We start from the raw sequence: 21,344 nt of genomic DNA on the forward strand, positions 1-21,344 counted from the left end.
TTCTACACACATTTGTTTTAAAAGAGAGAAGTGATGGATGAGGTACAATATGTGTGTGTGTGTGTGTGTGTGAATGCCAGCTATGCTTTGCCACCAAGCTATTAATATCAGTCTGTTGGCTGACATTGTCTTATGCATTAGTTGGTAGCCAGGAAGATCTGGAATTGTAAATTTAAGAAACACAAATGCCATTAAAATGACACATGTAGACAACACGTGGTCACACTGAGTTTTGAGTTCTGTGTTGTGTTTAAAGCACAATGCTTTTAATTAAACATTTAATACGCTCTCTTTCTGTATGTAAAAAACACTTTCAGCACTCTGCAAAACTAATTACAAGTTAACAGGTTTGTTTGGCACTGTTTCCAACTATTAGCAGCTATTACAACAATCTGGGGGGAAATGTGAAATTCATCTCTTAGATCACACATTATTATAAAATAAATATTTATAAAGGATAATATAGCCACAGCCCCACAATGTTGTATATGAACACTTTTAATTCTTAAACTCATAACAGCATTCTATATCCACTTTGTAAATCTCTTTCATTTTCTATACAAACATTTTAATGTGATAAATCCTATGTTTTGTTCTACTGATCATCCTACAATAATATCTTTGATGATTTTGTTTCCTGAAATGAACTGCCTAAAACAAAAGCATAAAATATTATAGCAATATTCAGCCGAGCAAATTTTGGCACAAAGTCAAGTAATTGCTAAAACATTCCAAACCAAAATGAAAGAATCAACAAAATCGTAGTAAGACACATAATTTTGGGATGTGATACAATTCAGTCAATAAATCATCACATATTTACAAAGTGTTCTCTATAAACACACTGTGGCTTGCAAAAAAAACCTTCCAGGGTTAAATAAGTTCTTTGCTTTAGATGCAAATATATTTCTATATATTGCTTTCAGTTGCAATATAATTCCATCATAAAAGAGCCCTAAGTTCTGTGAAAAACTGTCCTCACATGGTCATAAAAAATGTCCATATTCAGAGTAGAGAGCCAGTTGATTTGGTCTTAGGATAAACGTTGCTATTCAAGTTATGGCTTCCTTCTGTTAAACTCTCAAAAAATGTCTCCATCCAATATAAAGGAAAATAAATACATTTAAAATAAAGCACAACACAAGAAAAGAACATTTCCTCACAATGACCTCTCACAAACTAAAATGTTTTACTTTTATAGAAAAAAAGATCTATTCTGCCATTGCGTGCTCCAGCACACTGTAAAAATTGACTTAAAAAAACGCAAAAAAAAAAAGTTACACGATTGCCTTAAAATTTTGAGCTAATTCAACTTAAAAATATTTGTCAACACAACCAGTTTGCATTAAATTCATTGAGTTACTAATATATTTAAGCTGAATTAAGTTGAATTTTTTTATTTAAGGCAACCAGGTAACTTTTTTTGTTGAAACAACAAAAAACAACAATTATTTTTTACTGTGCATATATATGTACATATATAAATCTATACCGATATACAGCGTAAATACATCGGTTCGAAGCACACAAGTGTCTCACATACAGTACGTATCAATTCTGAATGGTACCCTTGAGAGCTGGGTCCTAAAACAGTTACGTTTGGTTGATCTAGATACTTTAAGAGTTGTAAGACAACCGTTTTATTCCGCTCAAGTGCAAAGTCCCATTATGTGCATGATCTCCAAATCACGGCGCTTTGGCATAACCTCACAGGTCCATGGAAGTCAAAAGCCATATGATGGGATTCCAAAGAGAAGGCATGTTGAAAATGAACACGCCATAAACATCCACACAGAAGCTATAAGCAATAATACAGGATAAAACTAAATACTGTACGTGTATAATGAAATGATTAGTTTTATAAACTAAATATCATGTATTTTCTCTTGTTAGGAGGAAGATTTGCTCAGTTAAGAGTCCGTTCCTTCAGACAGCAGGCCAGTCTTATTGAGAAATGAAAAATATTAGCAGTGTGAGACGCAGGGTCCCCGGGGATCCGCGGGGGTCTCGCTTTCCTCAGGAATGTCTTGTAAATCTGGAGAAGATGAAGAAGAGAAAAAGAAATGAATGAAAACAGAAATGAAAATAAATGTAACTGAGAACGATAAATGGATTTTGGTGGAGGTCGTACCCCGTGCAGAAATTTCTATACTAGAAAACATTTTAGGTGCTTAAGTCAAGCCGTCTGTCACAAAGAGGCTGTAAATGTTAAGAGTGCTCACTGGGTGGTGTTTACACAGAGATGTTTATCCTGCAATTTATTCCTGTTGTCCGCCTTTGACACACACATAATCATCCACATTTATAAGTAAATACAATTTATTTTTATTTGGTCTCGGGAGTTCTCACGGCTGTGAATGTGTGTGTGTGAAAAGGTTTGTGTTCCTTTGTGTGGGTGTGGAATGCCTAATGTGCTAAATTCAACATGCATGTGTGTTTATGTGTGTGTGAGAGAGAATGGGTTGTATAAGCATGTGTGTAGGCTGCTTTTAGCGTCAGAAAGGATCAAAGTTGATGCAGTTTTGAGAGAAGCGTATCTACACCATTTCTCTGACAAATATGTAATCGTTTCATATAAAAAACCAGAGCAAATTTCATGATGCGGTGCTGGCAAACACCTCACAAATCTATGTTATCGAATCTCATTCCAAAACATAACCATCTGTGAGAATGAGCTTGCCAACACTAGGTGTAATAAATCTATTATCTCATATCTTATAATGATTATTTCATTTCATACACTGCAACTTAAACACTATTCCTAAATGTTAAACTTTATCATGCAACTGATATGAACATGAAAGATACCTCAAATCATGTGGCTTGTTTTATATATTATATATATAAATATCATCAGGCAAAAAAAGAATAGCTCTTGAAATGCTGGTTCTGAAGTTTCTGAATGTACTGACCTCTAGGACTATCTGAACAAGGAGACACTCTCGAATCCACTTCGTCGTCATCATCGGATATCACATCCACTTCCACGTCACTGCATTCTTGCAAGCCGTCCGATTGGTCCATTGATTCCTGACTGGCCAATGGGGTGTCAGTGTTGGGGTCGGTATCACTCTCTCTACGAGCTGATGGAGCCTTGAAAGGAGGTAAAAACGATTTGAAGGTTTTAACAAGCAACTTAGAAGATGCTTAAAATATAACACGATTTATTTAAGATCATCAATGTGATGTAATGATTCACAGTGAGCTGGTTAAAAATCTATTATAATATGTGACTTTTCAAGTCGGTTGAGATGTTAAACGAATCGCAATAAATGTTTCAAACAGCAGGGGCCGCTGTGTTTACAGCAAACTTGGTAAATGCTGATATTTCTTAGAAAAGTTAGAAAAAGCACAGACATAGTCTTAGTTTGTTTATATTAAAGAGATTTTTGTTTTATTTCTTTTTTTATTTGATTTGGAAATTGTTTTAAAATTGCAGTTTTGTTATTTGACATAAAATATATTTTTATTTTACAAAGAAATGTGCCACATTTGAGAAATAATTAAAGGGCAGTTGTTCATTTCTAATTTCTCTCAACTCATTTTGTAAAAAAAATGTGAAAAATTTTTACATCCCTAATGTGATGTTTTCATTTATTAATTTTTATTTATTCATACATCAATGATTATAATACGATCCTTATTTATTTACATCTGATTTTACTATTATTTTAAAATTAGATTGGGTAAGGAATCCTAAACTTTTGACTTGAAGTTCATATTTTTAAATATTCTTTTGCACAACCAGTTTTCATCCTCCAAAATAAACAATCATAATAATATCATACAATTTTAAGTAAAAACTAATTTTACAAGGTCAACATAAACTCACCTGTGAGCCTGTAGTTCCAGCACCGTCCACCGGAGTGGCGCTATTGTTCTTAAAATCCTTGAGTTGTTTCTCCAGTTGACCTCTTGCTCTCTCGCTGTCCCTGAGTTTGCCTTCGGCTCCCCTGAGGCGTACAAGCTCCTCCTGCAGAAGACTGTGCTGCCGTTGCAGCAGGGTGAGCTCACCCACGTCACCTCCATCCCGGGACAGGGAGCGAACCGGTCGGGCTCCTGTGGTGGCTGGAGACACGGGGCTATCCCGTAGGCACAGCTCTAAGATGGAGTCCTGTCGTATGACCACACCCTAGAAGAGCAATTTATTTTTATTTAACATTTATATCACATCTGCGTTTGTATAGAAATGAATGACAAATGTATTTTGCTGTGCACAGACCTGCAGAGCGTGTAGCTGTGCACTGAGATTAACCATCCTCTGTGATACCTCCTGAAACACAAAATACAGATACATCAATATATATTCAGTCTACTTCCTTATAACATCTAAAACAGGCTCTTTGCCAGCACAGATGAAGTTTTTTCCTGCACTGAATGGCATTACCTCACTGGGTGTTTTGTCGGCCATTTGATTCCCGTTCCCATCCTGCAGCGAAACACAGTTTATCATTATTCACACGAGCACATTCATTGAACAAGTTCCTTTTGTCAGCACAAACGCTGAATATTACAGTTTGTTATGTGTCATTGAAAGGGGAGATGAGGCGCAGCTTTGAGCAACAGCGATGTAGAGTCGTGATGTGGAGTTTTTGGTAGGTTCAAGTTGCTATGGAAACCGGCGAGTTTCAGATGGGTTTGCAAAATGACTAATTTTTTTTCAGGATTACATAAAACAGAATCGTGTTGTACATAATTATTAAAATGTATCAAAATGTATGAGGAATACGTGACGCAGGTAGATGTGGGTGGCAGAGAGGCAGAATACATCATCATTACATTAACAGAGTCTACAGAAAGAATATATAAGCTTATTTTACTGTGCCTTTTTGAGTTGTATATTGTTGCTAGGTGGTTGTGGGCGATCAAAAGACCCTACCATGTCAAATTATATTCTGGTCACTATTTATGACTCCTGATATATGACATTGCAGGCCTATAGGAATTTCCCGATTTAGAAATATCACACCTCTCACCTGTAAATCACATGAACTAAACTATTTGTTTAACCCTCTGAAATTAATCAGGGCAGTATGCGACCCAGTCTGTGAAATTATTATCAAAGTTTGATTCCAATCATTCATTTCACTATGATTTCAATCTTTGACATAGCTTTACTCAGTCAACGTTACAGAGATCAAGGTTATATTTTCAACAGACTGGGTCACACAGTTTCTAATAAAACAGAAGTGTACCTGAGCAGACTGGTTCTCCTGAGAGCCATTGACCAACACCTCTTGTCCATCTAGAAGAAAGACGGAAGCACATTGGTCAGATATATTGTCATATTTTGCCAATCAGAGACAGGAAAGATCATTCACGCACTAATGTGCAGTATGTGTCTGTTTGTGACACGCACTGATTACTAGCGCTCCGGTGTGGTATTGGTGACCGTTGGAACCACAGGGCAGAGGAACCTCAAAACCGGATCCTAACAGCAGGTCTGTCAACCTGTCCACTGTAGAGAGAACAGCACATCATGACAGTAAAACATTATTACAAATCTGAGCATGAGCTTTGTAGATTTCACTTTAAACAGTCAGTGAATATTTGGTTAAAGCCAGGACGCCAAGTATAAAATGCCTGAAATATATGCACGACAGGAAGGCATCTCTATTAACCTCTTAATGCCAAACTATTCTCCAAAGGTATTTTGATGATCTATCACGACTCAAATTTTCACCTTCGGTTATGGCCTGAGTGAGCAGCTGTTCTCCGTGAGGGGCTTGCGAAGACTCGGCTCTGAAGAGGTTTCTGGAACAGTGCTGCAATGTGACCTCGTAACCTCCCATGACCTCTGCCATGTCAGAAAACAGTGTCACCCGCTCCTGAAGAAGCTCTAAGACCTCCCTGTCCTTCTGCTGGATATCAGCTGAACAAATGAAAACAAACCAGAGACATTCAAGCAGTGTTGTGTGTAACTAGTTACTAAGTAATTAGTTACTGTAATTTAATTACTTTCCCCTTGAAAAAGTAAAGTAAGGGATTACTCTTATTTTTTTCTGTAATTTAATTACAGTTACTTTTGATGTAATTAAACTAAATACTTTGTGTAATATATGTGTGTGTAATAGTGGAATTGACAACAAAATTCAGTCTAACTTTAAAATCTGTGTTTTAATGTATAATTCTCACATTTGTAACACTTTGGTCAGTTAATAAGAGTACTTTATGAAGTTTAATATTATTTATTTGAATGAATTAAAAGATCCCTTTCATGCCTATCCTTGAATCACTTAACTAATCAAGGTTGATATATAGAAAGTAATTAGTAATAAGTAACTAAATACTTTTTGGAGAGAGTAATTTGTACAGTAATCTAATTACACTATTGAATATGTAATTAGTAACTAGTAATTAATTACTTTTTGAGAGTAACTTACCCAACACTGCATTCAAGCAACATATCAAATGTGAATGCGTGCGAGTTTGAGATTGTGTGTACTTTGAAACAAACCTTTCAGTCTTCGCAGAAGTGCCTTGTCTTCTGTTTCTATTAACGGGAACTCTTCTCTTGACGGACAGCTGTCACAAAATGATCACAATGAGCATTAGAATGTATTTTTTAATACATTTAACTATAAATGATGGTATTAAATATACGTTAAACTATATAAGTATAGTTTATATGATATGTGCATGTACCTGCTGATGGTTTGCTGTATAAACCGCATCCAGGTGTTTCTATCATCTTTAGATGCGGCGTACAGCTCGTACATCTCAGGTGGGCTGGACTCGCTGCTGATCAGGAACAAACCTCGCTCCTGATTGGCTATGTTTCTGACCAATAGATTTTGTAAGGAGACTACAGCCGACTTATCCTACAGCAAAAGAGAATCACAACTGTGAAGACAACAACAAAAAACCTAACTAAAAGCATCAATAATGTAGGAAGAAATATTGAAGTTTTTACTTACCAAACTGGCAAAGATGAACCTTTGATCTTTCTCTTGCAAGAAAACTAGAATGTCAGTCATCAGCAGAACCTGAACATCTAACACAGAAAAAAAGTGTACATTAATACAAGTCCATAAACACAAGTATGCTACATGTCAGCCAACTTCTCTGTCTATATATATGATATCTAGATTAGACTATAGACGGTTTCATCGGATGCATGTGCCTGGCCTGAAGTTTACTTCCGGTCTGTGTTTGGTTGTAATATAACAATTTATTTTATATTTAATTTATATTCATATTTTGTTGTATATTTAATTAATTAATAAACATTTGTTTATGTTGTTGCCACTGAAACAGTCTATAACTAAGACCTTTGTGTTGACGAAGAATGATTTATCTTACAGGACAAAATAAACAGAATTGAAATGATCATATCATTCCCAGACGTGTTGACCGTCTCTGTGTTTTCTCAGAAACTCAGCAGTGCACCTTTGAGTCGAGAGCTGGGGGTTTTCCAGAGCAGCGTGCCCTCGTGGATCAGCTGCCTGCGGAGCAGTTCGGCCGGTCTGAACAAAGCCCCGGAGCGGAGTTTGGCCTCGGCTTGAGGGTCGACCCTGGAACGGATCTCCTGTAACCGATGTGTTCTTTCCAGCTCCATCACCTGATGATCCACAGAGCTGAGCAGCTCACGTATGTGAAAAAGCGTCTGAGAGAGGCCTGCAGCTTCCTCGGGATTGTCTGCAAACACACACACACAACCCATAAACAAATTCATTGAAATAAATGTTGCTTTTAATAAGTGCAACCTTTCAAATTTTCACTTCGTCCATTGTACACGTATTTATCCAAAGCGATATGCAGTGCATTTTTTTGTGTTCTTGGGAATCGAACCCACGACCTTAGCATTGCTAGCGTCATTCTGTGTGAATACATTATATTGACATTTACGTGACTTTCTCTTCGTCTCACCTTTGGTGTTGTCATAGATACGCTGCAACAGGACGGGGTATTTAGTGATGCGTTGGGTAACCAGCAGGATGCACTCTTGGAATCCGTGACGCCGGAGCAGAGGCCCCCGGCCCACCCTCTGACATAACAAACACAAATGAACTGTTAAAGGCGGGGTAAGCGATTTCCGAATTACGCTTTAGACAACTGAGTCGGGCCGAGTACCAAAACAAAATTGTAGCCAATCAGCAGTAAGGTGCACAATGCACAGGACGGACATTAGCCGAGCCGAGCGCTGACTAAAGCGACAGATGGGGGTAGGGGTGTGTTTGTGTTGGTGATTTGAACATCAACAACGGCTAAGAGAAATCGGACACCCCGCCTTTAAGTACAAAGAATTTCTGCCTTTTTTCACCCAAAGAACATTTTTGCTCATACAGAGCTTAAGAGATTTAAGATAAGTTTCACATAAGCATCCATTTAGTCTCTGATGTTTCTCCAACAAATTCCTACAGTAAAAGTGACATATCTACATAAAGAGAACAGAGTTAAACGAATAAAATGAATAGCTCAGATACGCTCAGGTTATGTTTGTTGAAGACATACTTCACATCAGGTGACACTTTTTTGTCACATTTATGCATTTGGCGGACATGTTTACCCGAAGTGACTTTGGCATTGGTTTTGGATCGTTTAGGAACATTTCTGTGAATAGCAACATCAAAGTGGGTGTTTTTATAGAAGTGGGCGGGTCTGACAAACTTGTAATCTCATCTGAATGATCCGACTTGTGACTTCAATTTGCTTTTACATTAAAGCTGCAATCGGTAACTTTTGCCTCTATCGCCATCTCTGTTTGAAACCTAAAACTGCAGTTTACTTTATGTTTTTACCTTTATGTGGGCTTAAGTCAGATGGCATCAAACTGACATTTCTCATAAAATCGCACGCAACAGCTCAACTTATAAATGATTATTAAAAGCGTAGCACTGTGAACTATTCCCAATCCAGGTAAATCCAAGAGTTAACACACATTTTCTTGCAACCGTGCTCCCAAATGAATATAAATCAGGAGCCGAGCACAGCAGAGACACCTGTAAATCTGATGACTCACACGTCCACGAACGTTAGCAGGCGGTGAGGCCATTAGCGCACCCACCCGCTGTCATTCATCACTCAATATCGTTCTGTCCTCCCACTAGTAACACACGGGTCAGGTGGAGCCTCATCCAAATCTCCGCTGCAGCGCTTATGCAGAGGCTAATTGTGTCTTTGCCGTCATCTTACCCGTATGAAGAGCTGGAGTCTCTTGTCCCTAGCCAGAATCTCTTTGTAGAGTTTGACGGCCTTCGTGTGACGACTGCAGAATTCGGCGTAGGCCTTCAGCATTTCGTCGGCACATTGACCTGAGAACTGACTCACATACGAACGCAGTGAGTGTTTGTTCTTTCAAACCTGAATGCTTTCAAACACCCACTCTGAAAGACACGGAGAGAATGACTTCAATTTAGCATTTTTCTGACTTTCCGTTGACCTTTAAGTGTGAGACGTGACATCATGGTTTTCCTTATTAAATGTGCATGTTTATATGTGACATTTTAAACGTAGCTAAAGCAAATGCATGCAATCCTGCTCAATGGAACAACTTTCATCATTTCAAACAGACATTTTCATGCTGGTGTAGTTGATGGATGTTGTTCAACAAGGAAATAACACAGACACATACCTGCTGCATGAGCACATCACTGATCTGGTTAATGGTGAAATTGTTTGTGCTGTCAGGTTGCAGGCTGTGGGCGCGTCGAGCGAGGAGCTGTGTTAGAAAGTGCGTGTGCAGCGCCAGCAGTCGCTCCAGACAGGGGAAGAGCGCGTGCACGACCCCTGGCTCCAACTGAACCTCCTCCAGCATGCCCCGTCTGAACACCCCATCCATGATCCGAAGCGTCCGGACGTGGTGGATCTCCGTCTGGATCAGCTCTGAAACAGATGGGCATTTCACTTCCATTCTTAAAAGTTTAATTGGGCTTTGCGTCAAATGACGTTGAACAAGTACGCTTTGAAATAAAGGGCAGTTGTTTATTTTTACATGTAGAGATCAGTAGTGCTTTATACGGTCTATTTACAATCATACACATGCTTTTGATCCCAGACATGAGAAATGTGTTGCAGGTCTCCTGCTAACCGTAAATGACGTCCTGTCTCTTGATAACATCTTTACGGTGCGTCTGCAGGTAGGCGGAGTCTACAGCCATGCTCCAGGAATCCGCCTCAAATTCCCACCCCTCGCACTCCATCTCTTCCAACAGAGAGGTGAAGTATCCTTCTCCTAGAAACATCACGCTTGTTTAATACCATTAAACTTGTTTAGCACAGCTGCAGTTCTCACACACCATGAGTTTGTCCTGTGTGTGTGTCTCACCCTCATCGTTGAGTGACTCCATTGACATGGTTCTGCTCCTGAAGTTGAGGGAGTCTGTGGATTGAGACAAAATCCTGCGCAGTCCCAGAGGACAGTCATCACTCAGAGTCCTGCACGCGCATGCGCAAACACACACACACACAAATACAGATGATGCGCATGCGTACAAACATGCACAATCACATGCACCAGACACAAAAAATAACAGAACAAAAACAATTAGAGGCAGGTATCATAATCACAATGGAAACAGAATATGAAAAAATTATAAAATGTAACATGAATAAGTGAAAATGTTTATGAAAATAGATTTAAAATACTAATAAAATAAGACGAACACACTGGCTAGTAAATAACATTGAAAAATGCTTACATTAAACTGCAACAGTCACAAACGTAAAGACACACAAAGATAAAAATGACAAAGATGAAAAGTTAGTGCCGGTCCTCAGATCTGATTGGACAAGATGCACGTTAAAGGAAAAGTTCACCCGAAAATGAAAATTCATGTGAGCTTTACAATATTCTTGTATGATGCGAGCGATAGCTTGGCTCTTTCATGAATACATGTCTGACTGTTTTATAGTTTTAGGAAAAAGTTTAGGTGATTTTTTCCAAACCCAATCATTGAATAAATCAATTTGCTTCAGAAAACATTTATAAACCCAGAGAATGACCCACGACTCACCCGGCAATGTTATTAGTGGAGACGCTTTTGGAAAGTAAGAGAGAAGATCGCCCTCGACGAGAGCCGAGCAATGATTGTCGAAGACTGTCTGAAGGGTAGATGGCCGAGCTGGGTCTTTCTTTTAAATTGGCTTCAAAAACACAGAAATACAGATTAGACAATGACATTTCAACTCGTTTAGAGAAGTTACTTTTAATTCCTAAACAAACTCTCACATTTGTTCCTCAGTGTCACGCTCTGATAGGCCGAACTGTTCCTCATCAGCGCCAGTTTCTGTTGCTATTGTAAAAGATACAGACAAAGTAGCTCATGTCATACCAAACACGTCATTTTCATAAACCACAACAAGGACACTGACATATTTTAGCTACATTTCCACTTCTACATCATATCATGGATTACAATTAGTGTCTATAGACGCCTTTTCTGTTAGTAAACATTGTGACACGTTTTTGTGGGTGGAGCTTAGGTGGAGGCAGAAAGATCCCCCTGACCACATTACTAATGCTAGGTAGCATGTTTTGTTTTCTTGCTTTTTGACAAAGACTAGAAAAAAATCAGATTAAATTTGAACATGTAAGGTCACTCTGTCTAGGACCGCGATTGTTTTTGAAAAAGTAAACTTTAACGCAAGGAACCTGGCCGACCTGTACATGCTCACTCAATGGATCCTGGGACGAACTGACACGATTAACTCCAGTTAAGAGGCCTGACATCTACACCTACCAGACAGAGAAACCAAGCGTGTATAGTAAAGAGAAACTGAGAGCGTATAGATCTATAGATGTCTGCGTGTACTAACAGTGGCAAACGTCTTTAAATGCATTTACTTGAACACAAACCTGACACATAACATGAGCCTTCTCACTGTTCCCTCTCCCTTTATACTAATGCACTTGTGACAACTAAAGAAAAAGAGCTGACAAACAGTTTCCTTATGTTTAGTTTCTGGCCGATAGTTAACTGCTAGTTGTATAACTAACAAAGTTAGCTAGCCTAGATGCGTTCAAAAGTTAACGCTACGTGAAAAATCAACCTAACTTGTGTTACCCAGTTTTTTATTAGGTGGGCGTACGTGAGATAGTTTTAGACACATACCCAAATCATCACCAACAAGACAGTCGTTTTTTTTTTTATCTTAAGTGCATTAATGCGAGCATGATGATCGTTTCTGTTCAGTCCGCTCGTTTTATTGTGTTCAACTACAGCTGTCGTCAGTGTTTTTGTCTGGCAATGGCAGCAGGTATGTGTGAAAATATCAAATTGGAGACTGTGTTCTGTCGATTGTGGCACTCAACAGCACAACAAGATGATATTTGAAACTCCTTATGTAGCCGAATCTGTGATGGTTTGTATTGGCCGCCTTCGGTTTCGAATCTCGTGACGTAAACGTGACGTCAGCGCTAAAGGGCTCTATATGTCAGTGGTTCAGCATGCGTCACCCACCTTTTGTTTCATTTTGACACAGTTTGGTAACGTGTCCCTGCAGCGATTGTGGATGGTGACATTACAGGCTGAAAAGCAGAAGACAAAGATGAAACACTGTTATTTCATCTCCTATATTATTACAAATAAAGAGACGTTAGTCTGGAGGCTGTCCACTCCCTTCATGATCTAGTGATAAATGTGATCGTTTCACAAACAAATTTAGAAGGAAGTTTGTTAAATATAATTTTCACAATATCACATTTCTGAAATGAAGTTAAACTTTACAAAATTACGATCACTGTCATCTGGTTGTGGTCTCTTTCTCTCCGTTAGGACCGACATGATTCAAAATTGCTCTGATATACGTTCCTGAGATCTTTTGCCTATCAAAGTATCAAAGTAAATAACACCCGAGCAAATTTCAAATACACAATACCTGTTTTTTCCTTGTCTTTCTCTTGACCTCTGTCCATGTCTGTGTTACAGTCTGTGCTTTTAAGCTCTTTTGACCACATGCTACTAGCCGCTGGTGGTTTTGATATAGCGTATGCTTTTGTCTCTGGACCCCTATTGTTTCAGAACGGCTTTGCTTCCTGTTTTGAGGGTGTTTGGGAAGGAAGAGGGACGGGGCACCGGCGGGGTTTCCCTGCCCCGCTCCCCCCACAACACACCTACACCAGCCTAAATAATCACACAATGAGCGACACTGGCCGTTCGTATGTACTGTAAGTGTGAATCAGAAAGATAAAACGCCCCCGAGGAAAATCGGTTATGTTTTGCTCGAGCATCAATTTCATTTTGCTGGTAAAATTACTTAGGAGGAATATTAAAAAACAAGGTTGTCATCTGACTGTGATCACAAACAATGGGAAATCTAAACACAGTTTGTGAAACTACATACTGTATTTTTTCTATATTTTTCTACACATGAAGAAATGAATGTGTGTGACAGGAAATCTAGTCGAAACAATAGAGATAAGTCAACATGAAATGACGTCCACAACCCATTTAACCAGCATTCGTACAGTATCTTTATACACTCACTCATGGTTTGAGTAATTCTAAGCCACTAGTGTAATATCTGATCTAGAAACAGTCCACCTACTCAAAGGTGCTTGGTTCAGATGCCCCTTGCTCACCCTGTTGCTGGAGGAACTACGTGTTCCGTCTCCCACACAAGTGCAATCAATACCAGAGCCCAGACCAGAGCAACTGAACACTGAGCGACGAGCATCCGTGAGCCATTTGTTCTGTCTGGATGCTAAAATCTGATCTCGATGGCAAAATAGGGAAGTTTATAACAATAGCAAAAGAGAGAACAAGAAATGTGAGATGAGCTAAACGAACAGTAAAAACAGGAAAGGGCGTAAGAACGGGTGCAAGTTTATATATGTAAATGTGCTTTGGGTTTCAGGTTTGAAGGCAGTATTAACAGCATTTGTGCCATAATGTTGATTTACACAGAAAACTATTTAAAGTTGAAAGTTTAGTTTTAAAAGGCATGTATGTGTTAACATGAAAATAGTGTGATAAAATACAACTAGGATATAGGCAAGGACGCAAGAAAAGAACGGTTTGTTTTCCTACATCTTGCCATAAGATCAGTGGATTCTGTAGCTGTCTTTAAGAATCGGCTATGAACACATCTCTTTCATCAACATCTGACCCATTAGTACAGTCTTCTAATTCTTTTCTATTTTCCTATCCCCCCCGAAAAAAATAAAAATCTTAGCTTCATATACTGTGATATGCTCACTGAGAGTTTTTACTACACCTATACATTGTTGTTCTTTTGTTGCACTAATTGCTTCGTTTGTTTTCCCCTACTTTGTACGTCGCTTTGGATAAAAGCGGCTGCTAAATGACTAAATGTAAATGTACATTCTTCAAAATATCTATTTATATATACAGTATATAAATAAATAAAGCATTTTACAACTATGGTAGCCAATATTGGCCAAGAACTGTTTGGTTACAAGCATTTTTCCAAATATCTTTCTCTGTGTTCATCAGAACAAAGAAATGTATACAGATTTGGAACAACTTGAGGGTGAGTAAATGAAGACAGAATTTTCATTTTTGGGTGAACTGTTCCTTTAAACCCTCGGAGTAAACGGTCTAATAAGGAAATATTCTCTGTGATAATCACCAGCTTGATGCATTTAACCTAGAACATTCCTGTAAAAATGAGTAATGATGCTTGTTAAACATGTCTTGTGTGCATTTTATCCTATAAGCACACATACATTAGTGGCCAAAAAGGATGTCCAACTGTGGAAAATTCCAGTTATTGCTCTTTATCCAAATATATTTTTAAAGATGAATTTAAAACAATTCTATGCATGTTGTGTAGTTGTGCTAAACGGAAGCTTAGCTTTAAGAGGAATTTAAGGAGTCTTGGCAATAAAACAATACACGCACAAAGCTTCATGGGTCATGGCGCAGAAAAATAACTGCTGTAGTCAACACCAAGACTGGATCTACCAAATATAAAAAAGTGATACAATTTTAGTCAGTGCATGCTTGATTTCCTGTGAGCTTTTTGTTTTTATATGCTTTTTTGTATATTTCAATAAAACCCATATTCCTTGAATCACTTTAGTTTGCTTTTTTTACAAATGATTTTGTATAATAATTACCTTAAAATATTAGTTTTTGACCATTTTGTAGCATACATCCCATATTTAAAATAAAAATACTGTACAAATATGCTCACCAGACATCACTTTTAGCCACTATTGTATATGTGCATAAGCAGGCAATGTGCGTGTGTGTATTGTTCACTATCATCTGTGTGTTAAAACATTTTTGCAATTACAGCTCTGTCTCTGCAGGAAGAAAACTGTCCAGACCTCCAGCTACAAGATGTGTGTGTGTGTGTGTGTGTGTGTGTGTGTGTGTGCGTGCGTGCGTGCGTGTGTGTGTGTGTGTGTGTGTGTGTGTGTGTGTGTGTGTGTGTGTTATCCTGGCATGCTGCGGTTCACCAGCCACTAAAAATATTTCACATACTCTCCGTCACAGTACTTTCCAGAATTTTCCATATCAAGACTCTGGCCTCTAAAACCAGCAGCGATCATGTAATGTAAAAATGGCCTCTTGTGCTAAAAGTTCCACCTCCTGAAGACAAACATGGACAGAAGGTGTGGGAGTTGGGTTGGGGGAAGACAGCCGGAAAAATAATCGGTAGGAATGAGGTAAGTGTCTGTTTTTATAGCATCTGTATTGCGATTGGCTGGATTCTAAAAACACGCTCCTCCCAGGCATTCGTCGGGAATGTTTATTTTGGGGGTTTTCGTGAACAGAGGACTTGAGAAAACAATATACAAGAATAGTGATGTGAACCTTACTCACAGACGACTGAGGGTCATCGGACTTAAGGATTTGTTTAAAGCCCTGGTCCCAAAAATGAAACATCAGATCACAACCAGTCCTGCACTGTTCGTACTAAAACCAAAAGACTGAAACTGTGGCATTAAAGAGTAAATTTAAGCATTCAGATGCCACTGTAGCTAAATAAGAGTGCGCTGTCAACCACCCACATCATCCCGAACAGTTTTGGAGTTTTAGAGTTACTTCAGAAATTATGAAAATCTACCGTAGTTTTAAAAACTTTTGTGTCATTCACAAAACGAAAATGAAAAAGTAATAGTATTTACAACCTGTATTTAAATAATCTAAGACAATCAACAATAGACAGTAAAAGCGGATATGTGAGTGTGGAACGTGGATTTGAAAGCATGTTTGAGCTAAAGAGTCAGGTGTGTGTGTGTGTGTGTCTCACTGGGACAGCTGAGGGCCTCTTTAGCCGTGATGCTCTTGTTGCAGGCCGAGCAGAGCGTTGTTCCAGACACAGTCAGAGAGTTGAAGAGGTGGCCGTTACTGTAGCGTGCCTCTCTCTCCCTCGCTTCTCTTTCTCTCTCCCTCATGCGTTCCTTCTCCTTGTTCTAATCAAAAAAAGAATAAAGCATATCAATCACCCAGAGCATTGTAAAAGACACGTTTGTGCAAATCATCTCCAAACTAAAACCATTCTACTCGCATAGCAAAAAAAATTGTTTATGCTAAACAGATTTTAGCATATTCAACAATTGACAAAACTCAATTGTGCGCAATTGCACAAACAGACAACAATGACACTATTGCACTCCAGGTCCTATTGTGTAATCGTTACATTTGCCACACTGGTACAGAGTTCAAGAACAGGGAAACAGACCTAACAGGGAAGAGTCCTGTAAAACTGTTTTGGAAGAAAGCACAATGACCAAACTGAAAACTAGAAGGTCTGTTTTTCAGATTCAAAACATTCATGCATATAAACTGGTTTTCATTGGATCTGTTAAACTGGACCTTTAGCCTTTAGATAATCAAAATGAGCTATGAACCCTATCTAAACAGCACTATAAAATATCGTGCCAGCTCATGCCAGTCACTCAATGTTCTAGAAGTTGGTTTTGGTTAATATGCTAGTCAGCAATTTCATGTTAAGCTCCTCTCTGCCCTGACTGACCTTCCTCTTTAATGTAATGATGTTGAATTCTCTTTAAACAGTGGGCGACGCACAAGTTAAAAATACAAGTCTAGACAAACAGTAACAAAGCGCACGACAATTCTCACAATGAATCCGAAACGTAATATCTTTGTATTATAAGATACAAAGATAAGATAAGAAACAATCTTGGAGGATGCTAGGTTCAGTTTTGTGATCGTTTGTTCAGAATATGTGCAGGTCTGTTGACATGCAGAGCAGGAAATAATGAGCGAGCACTTCCTCTTTCTAATCTGCACTAGGCATGGGTAAAGGTTGCCATAGGAACACTGACATGTGTTTGAAGTAAGCAACAAAAAATGATGTATTAATCCAACAAAATCTGCAGGATGCTGCAATCAAATTAACAGAACCAAATTGGCCTAGTTCTTGCTCAAACGCAGACCTTCCCTGATGCCCCGTGCATTCTTCACGTAGGGTGTATGAGATCATCTCCTCAAATTTGGGAAGTCACGGTAGTTCTTGCCAAATATGAGAAAGAGCTGTGTGGCTGGGGTGGGGCATGCGTAGATGCGTTTATTTAAGACTGTCACTTTAAGCGCAAACTCTCAGGAACTAGATTACAAACCACAGGAGACACTTTATGCAACTAACAGTGGCCAACATAGCCAAGCCTGCGTTTATAATAATAACGTCATGCTAATATAAGTGTGTGCACGCAAAACTAAAATGCTCAGAGGTTACTTGAAAGTTGAAGTATCTCTACAAAAGCATGATTTGTTGTCTGGGTTCAATGAGCTTGTCTTGAGGTTCAATGTCACCTCTAGTCAAAAGGAAAGGGGCTCAGATTGACAGGATTTAACGTTGGCGCTCCAATTCGAAAAAAATCCATATTTAGTTTGGCCTGCTGTGGCCATGTGGCCTGGATATGATGGGCCAATAGGGAGTCATGACCGCTTTAAAAGAGACGTCCACTGCGAACCGGGTCGCTGGGAAAAAGCTAATTATGACAAATGTGATGACAACATTTGTATGTGCTTTAGTCTAACAAGAGTGATGCAAAAGGGATGTTTGAAAGTAGATATTTTCATAATCATCTACTCAGAATGACTAGTACACCAATGAAGGAAGTCGTAAACATCTGGTTCTGTGTTTTTAAGTCAACACGCCATAATACCTCAACACACCATAATACCTCAAACAGACACCTGGGCATTCCTACCACTGTCATCTTTTCACAGTAAAATCGCCAGTGTTAAAAAAGGTCAAATTAACACTCACAGTGTATATATAATCCACATTGTTAAAAAAAGTCAAATTAACACTCACAGTGTATATATAATCCACATTGTTAAAAAAGGTCAAATTAACACTCACAGTGTATATATAATCCACACTCTCCAAGTGTGGATTAGATATACACTGTGAGAGTTAATTTGACCTTTTTTACATTGGCGATTTTACTGTGTATGAGTTATGAACACACTTTTACGTAGACTTATCAAATAATTTGTAGATGCTTTTATATGTTTTACAATACAGATGAGAGGCAGTGACAAAACAAGATGCTTGCTAGACCAACAAGATGCGAATATGACTGCTTTAAAACTTTTGACATGAATGTTAAACATGGCGAGTTGCAAAAGAGGAGATGAGTCAATCCGGACCTGTACCTGGTATTGATGCATTAAGTGAGTGTTATTTCTATGGCAACCTCGCTTTTGGCTCTCTCTTGAATCTTTCTCTATGCACACACATGAACACACTCACAATCTGTTGTTCAACATTCCCACTCAGTAACACCTACACAACTAAAACTCATACTCGCTGATAATTGGACAAAAAGTGAGCATTCAGTGCCAAAAACAACTACTCACACATCATAAAAGACATAATACTCGTGTAAAGGAATCCTTGGGAAAATTAACCATGGTTTTATTATAGTAAAAGTGGAATAACCATGTTTAATTTGGTGGATTGATGATCATCTGTACTATAGTTTACATGGTTAAACTATGGTTACTACGGTGAGATAACTGTGCATTTGTGGTTACTATGGTTTACCTACAAATGCCATAGTTAAACTATAGTTACTGCAAAAAACCCATGGATAATTTTGGTAAGGGAAAGTATTTTTCAAACTACCAAAACAAAACAACTGCATTAACATTTAGTTCATTTGTTTTTTACCAAATTTCAAGGACAACAGTATTGTGACAGTGTAAATAATTATAGTAATTTGTGACATTCTACCAGAAACGTACATTATCTGTCCTTGAACTGTTATAATATATTTCATCAAAAAAGTATTTCATCAAAAAAAAATGTCTGACTGACTAATGTTTGTTTTCTGTGAGTTGTTCTGTAAAGGAATATGTCATTCATTAGGTTCTCAGATATTTTTTCTTTATTAAAACACTTTTGAAAATCACAAATCCTGTCCTTGTCCTTAGTCAAATTGGACCTACAGCTTTCATAGTTTTGTTATGCTAAACATTGTTATTTAGAAAAAAAAACTCCATCAATCGCAAGTTGAAGTTGTTATCATTCACATCAATTGATTAAAAACATGAAATTATACAGTACATAAATTCTACAAATACATACTATTTTACAACTGTCCCCATGTTTTTGGTCAGTCCTGTCATGTTTACATAAAACTCAACATAAAGTGTGTGCAATAAGCCTTTGGTTTGACTCCGAGGAAATGACATTATTTGACTGAGGTGAAGCTGACACTGATCAAGGGTGAGTCTGTCATTGAATTGTATGATTTTAAGCTTGTTTTTGTATGTTTTTTTAGGAGGACGAGCTAAAGTGTCAGGCCCCTACGTTTCTGGTAGAATGTCCCATTTACCCATCAAAAAACAACCTGTTTTTTACACGTACTGTTTAGAGGAAGTTGTATTTCAAAAGACTGCCTAGGATCATTGTTTAAAGTAATATACGTAAAAAGCAAAACAAAGTAATGTTAACCCGTAGTTTTTTAACACCAAATTCAATATTTATGATAAAGTCTGAATATAAGCAGCACGCGCACCCGTTATGCGCATCTGGCTACAACAGCAGCGCGCGTGTTCACCAACTATCACGGAGGTGAAAATATATGTAATGTAACGATATGTAACGATGTCGACAATGTGCCAATATCAAGTCTGATAAAACACCTAAAAGGCGATTACTCAAGATCTTACCCTTTGATTGATCTCCCTCGTCCTCTCCTGGCGAAGTTTCGATAGATCCGCTACGCGAGACATTACGCTTTTTTAATCGACTTTACAACAACATAAAACGAATCCTCCTAAAGCCAAACCACACACATATATCCCAGTAATCTAGACACAAGTCCCCGTGCATTTATAATAGCAGCGTTTTTAATAAGCAGGAGGTATTTACTGTACAGCGCGTGCGGTAACTTTTAGAGAAATGCGCTCGCTCGCGCTCTCTCTCCTCCCCTTCACGGTGCTTGCTGCTTTCGTCCAGGAAACAGAGATCACTGCACTGTATCCAAACCGCGCCTACCTTCATGAAAACTCTTTCACTTTAATCCTGTGCTGTTTAGATGGCCATAACTTCATGAGTGTCTCTCCCTGCTGAAAAAACTATACACATTCTAATGGTTTCCATTTAAAATACCAGTATGAAACATGAGCGGTTTATAACCATAAACCATTACAAAATGTAGTGAGTTGTGGGCCCTATTCCAGTGGTGTTCTTTTGGTTTCCACCAATGAAAATCACACACATTACCAGTAGAGACCCACAGAGACTATTAGTTTCCATTAAAACCAAAACAACTCCCATTGTAACCATTATATCCATTACAATTTCTGTGATGGTTTCTATCAATTTTTAAATAAAGAATAACCATACAGTCATAGTTATATTTTATTTTACCTTTGCAATAGTCTCCACCATCATTAAAACATTATAAGTATGATTTGTAAGGCATTGACAATAAAAATGACAAAACACTGTGTAAAGCGACAATATTTAGATGGTTGAAACACGTTTATTTTGATTATCCCTGCCGTGTTTAGTCCATGCAAACTACTAATAAATGCTGCACTGCACACAGGTCGCAGACAACTAAGCATGTGATGGAAAAGCCTGTCTGGTCAGAGGACAACCATATGCCAACATCTGTCATGATGTAATGGTGGTACTGGTGAAACAACGGCGTATTTGTTCATGGAATCTCAAACCGCCTTTAAAATCTTAAGCAATGACATCAGCTTTAAGTACTAACACCTCAGCATTTCTCAGAGATGGCTGCATTCTCTTAAAGGAACTACGACTAATATTAGGAAACCTTGTGGTGTGACCAAACAGTCAAAAAATCCCCCTGTAAAATGAGATGAGTGATCATTGACAATGTTTTAAATGAGTATAAGACATAACTGTAGGCATCAGGATCAGAATTCATTTAATGTGCAAAGCAAAATTTCATAGCTACATTTGGTTATGGGTGGGTA

General features: G+C 38.3%; 1 protein-coding gene across 2 annotated transcripts; it reads right to left on the bottom strand.

The window, feature by feature from the left end:
• On the bottom strand, positions 1–20,344 carry arhgef1a (Rho guanine nucleotide exchange factor (GEF) 1a). Of its 2 annotated transcripts, XM_057353976.1 has the most exons (22): positions 20,064–20,344; positions 16,165–16,327; positions 12,402–12,469; positions 11,171–11,234; positions 10,956–11,085; positions 10,268–10,377; positions 10,031–10,174; positions 9,575–9,825; positions 9,136–9,261; positions 7,870–7,987; positions 7,390–7,638; positions 6,918–6,994; positions 6,646–6,821; positions 6,458–6,525; positions 5,684–5,872; positions 5,360–5,458; positions 5,196–5,245; positions 4,388–4,429; positions 4,223–4,273; positions 3,833–4,132; positions 2,913–3,093; positions 19–2,035 (listed from the first exon to the last, which is right to left on the bottom strand). In XM_057353976.1, the coding sequence occupies exons 1-22, from the start codon at positions 20,124–20,126 to the stop codon at positions 1,965–1,967; spliced, it is 2,790 nt and encodes a 929-aa protein (XP_057209959.1). In that variant the 5' UTR covers positions 20,127–20,344; the 3' UTR covers positions 19–1,964. The 2 variants fall into 2 exon arrangements, with proteins under 2 accessions (XP_057209960.1, XP_057209959.1); XM_057353977.1 differs by lacking the exons at positions 16,165–16,327; positions 20,064–20,344 and adding an exon at positions 12,820–14,181 and having other exon boundaries at positions 1–2,035.
• Positions 20,345–21,344: the final 1,000 nt, after the last annotated feature.

This window comes from Triplophysa rosa, linkage group LG16 (assembly GCF_024868665.1).
Source record: "Triplophysa rosa linkage group LG16, Trosa_1v2, whole genome shotgun sequence".
In the NCBI taxonomy this organism is placed as follows: Eukaryota; Metazoa; Chordata; class Actinopteri; order Cypriniformes; family Nemacheilidae; genus Triplophysa; species Triplophysa rosa.

Coding starts and splice junctions, on each gene's coding strand:
- arhgef1a (XM_057353976.1), bottom strand. CDS start 20,126: ATGTCTCGCGTAGCGGATCTATCGAAACTTCGCCAGGAGAGGACGAGG. Junction 10,378..10,955: donor TCCACTAATAACATTGCCGG/GTGAGTCGTGGG, acceptor ATGCGCGTGCAG/GACTCTGAGTGATGACTGTC. Junction 4,274..4,387: donor CCGACAAAACACCCAGTGAG/GTAATGCCATTC, acceptor TTTGTGTTTCAG/GAGGTATCACAGAGGATGGT.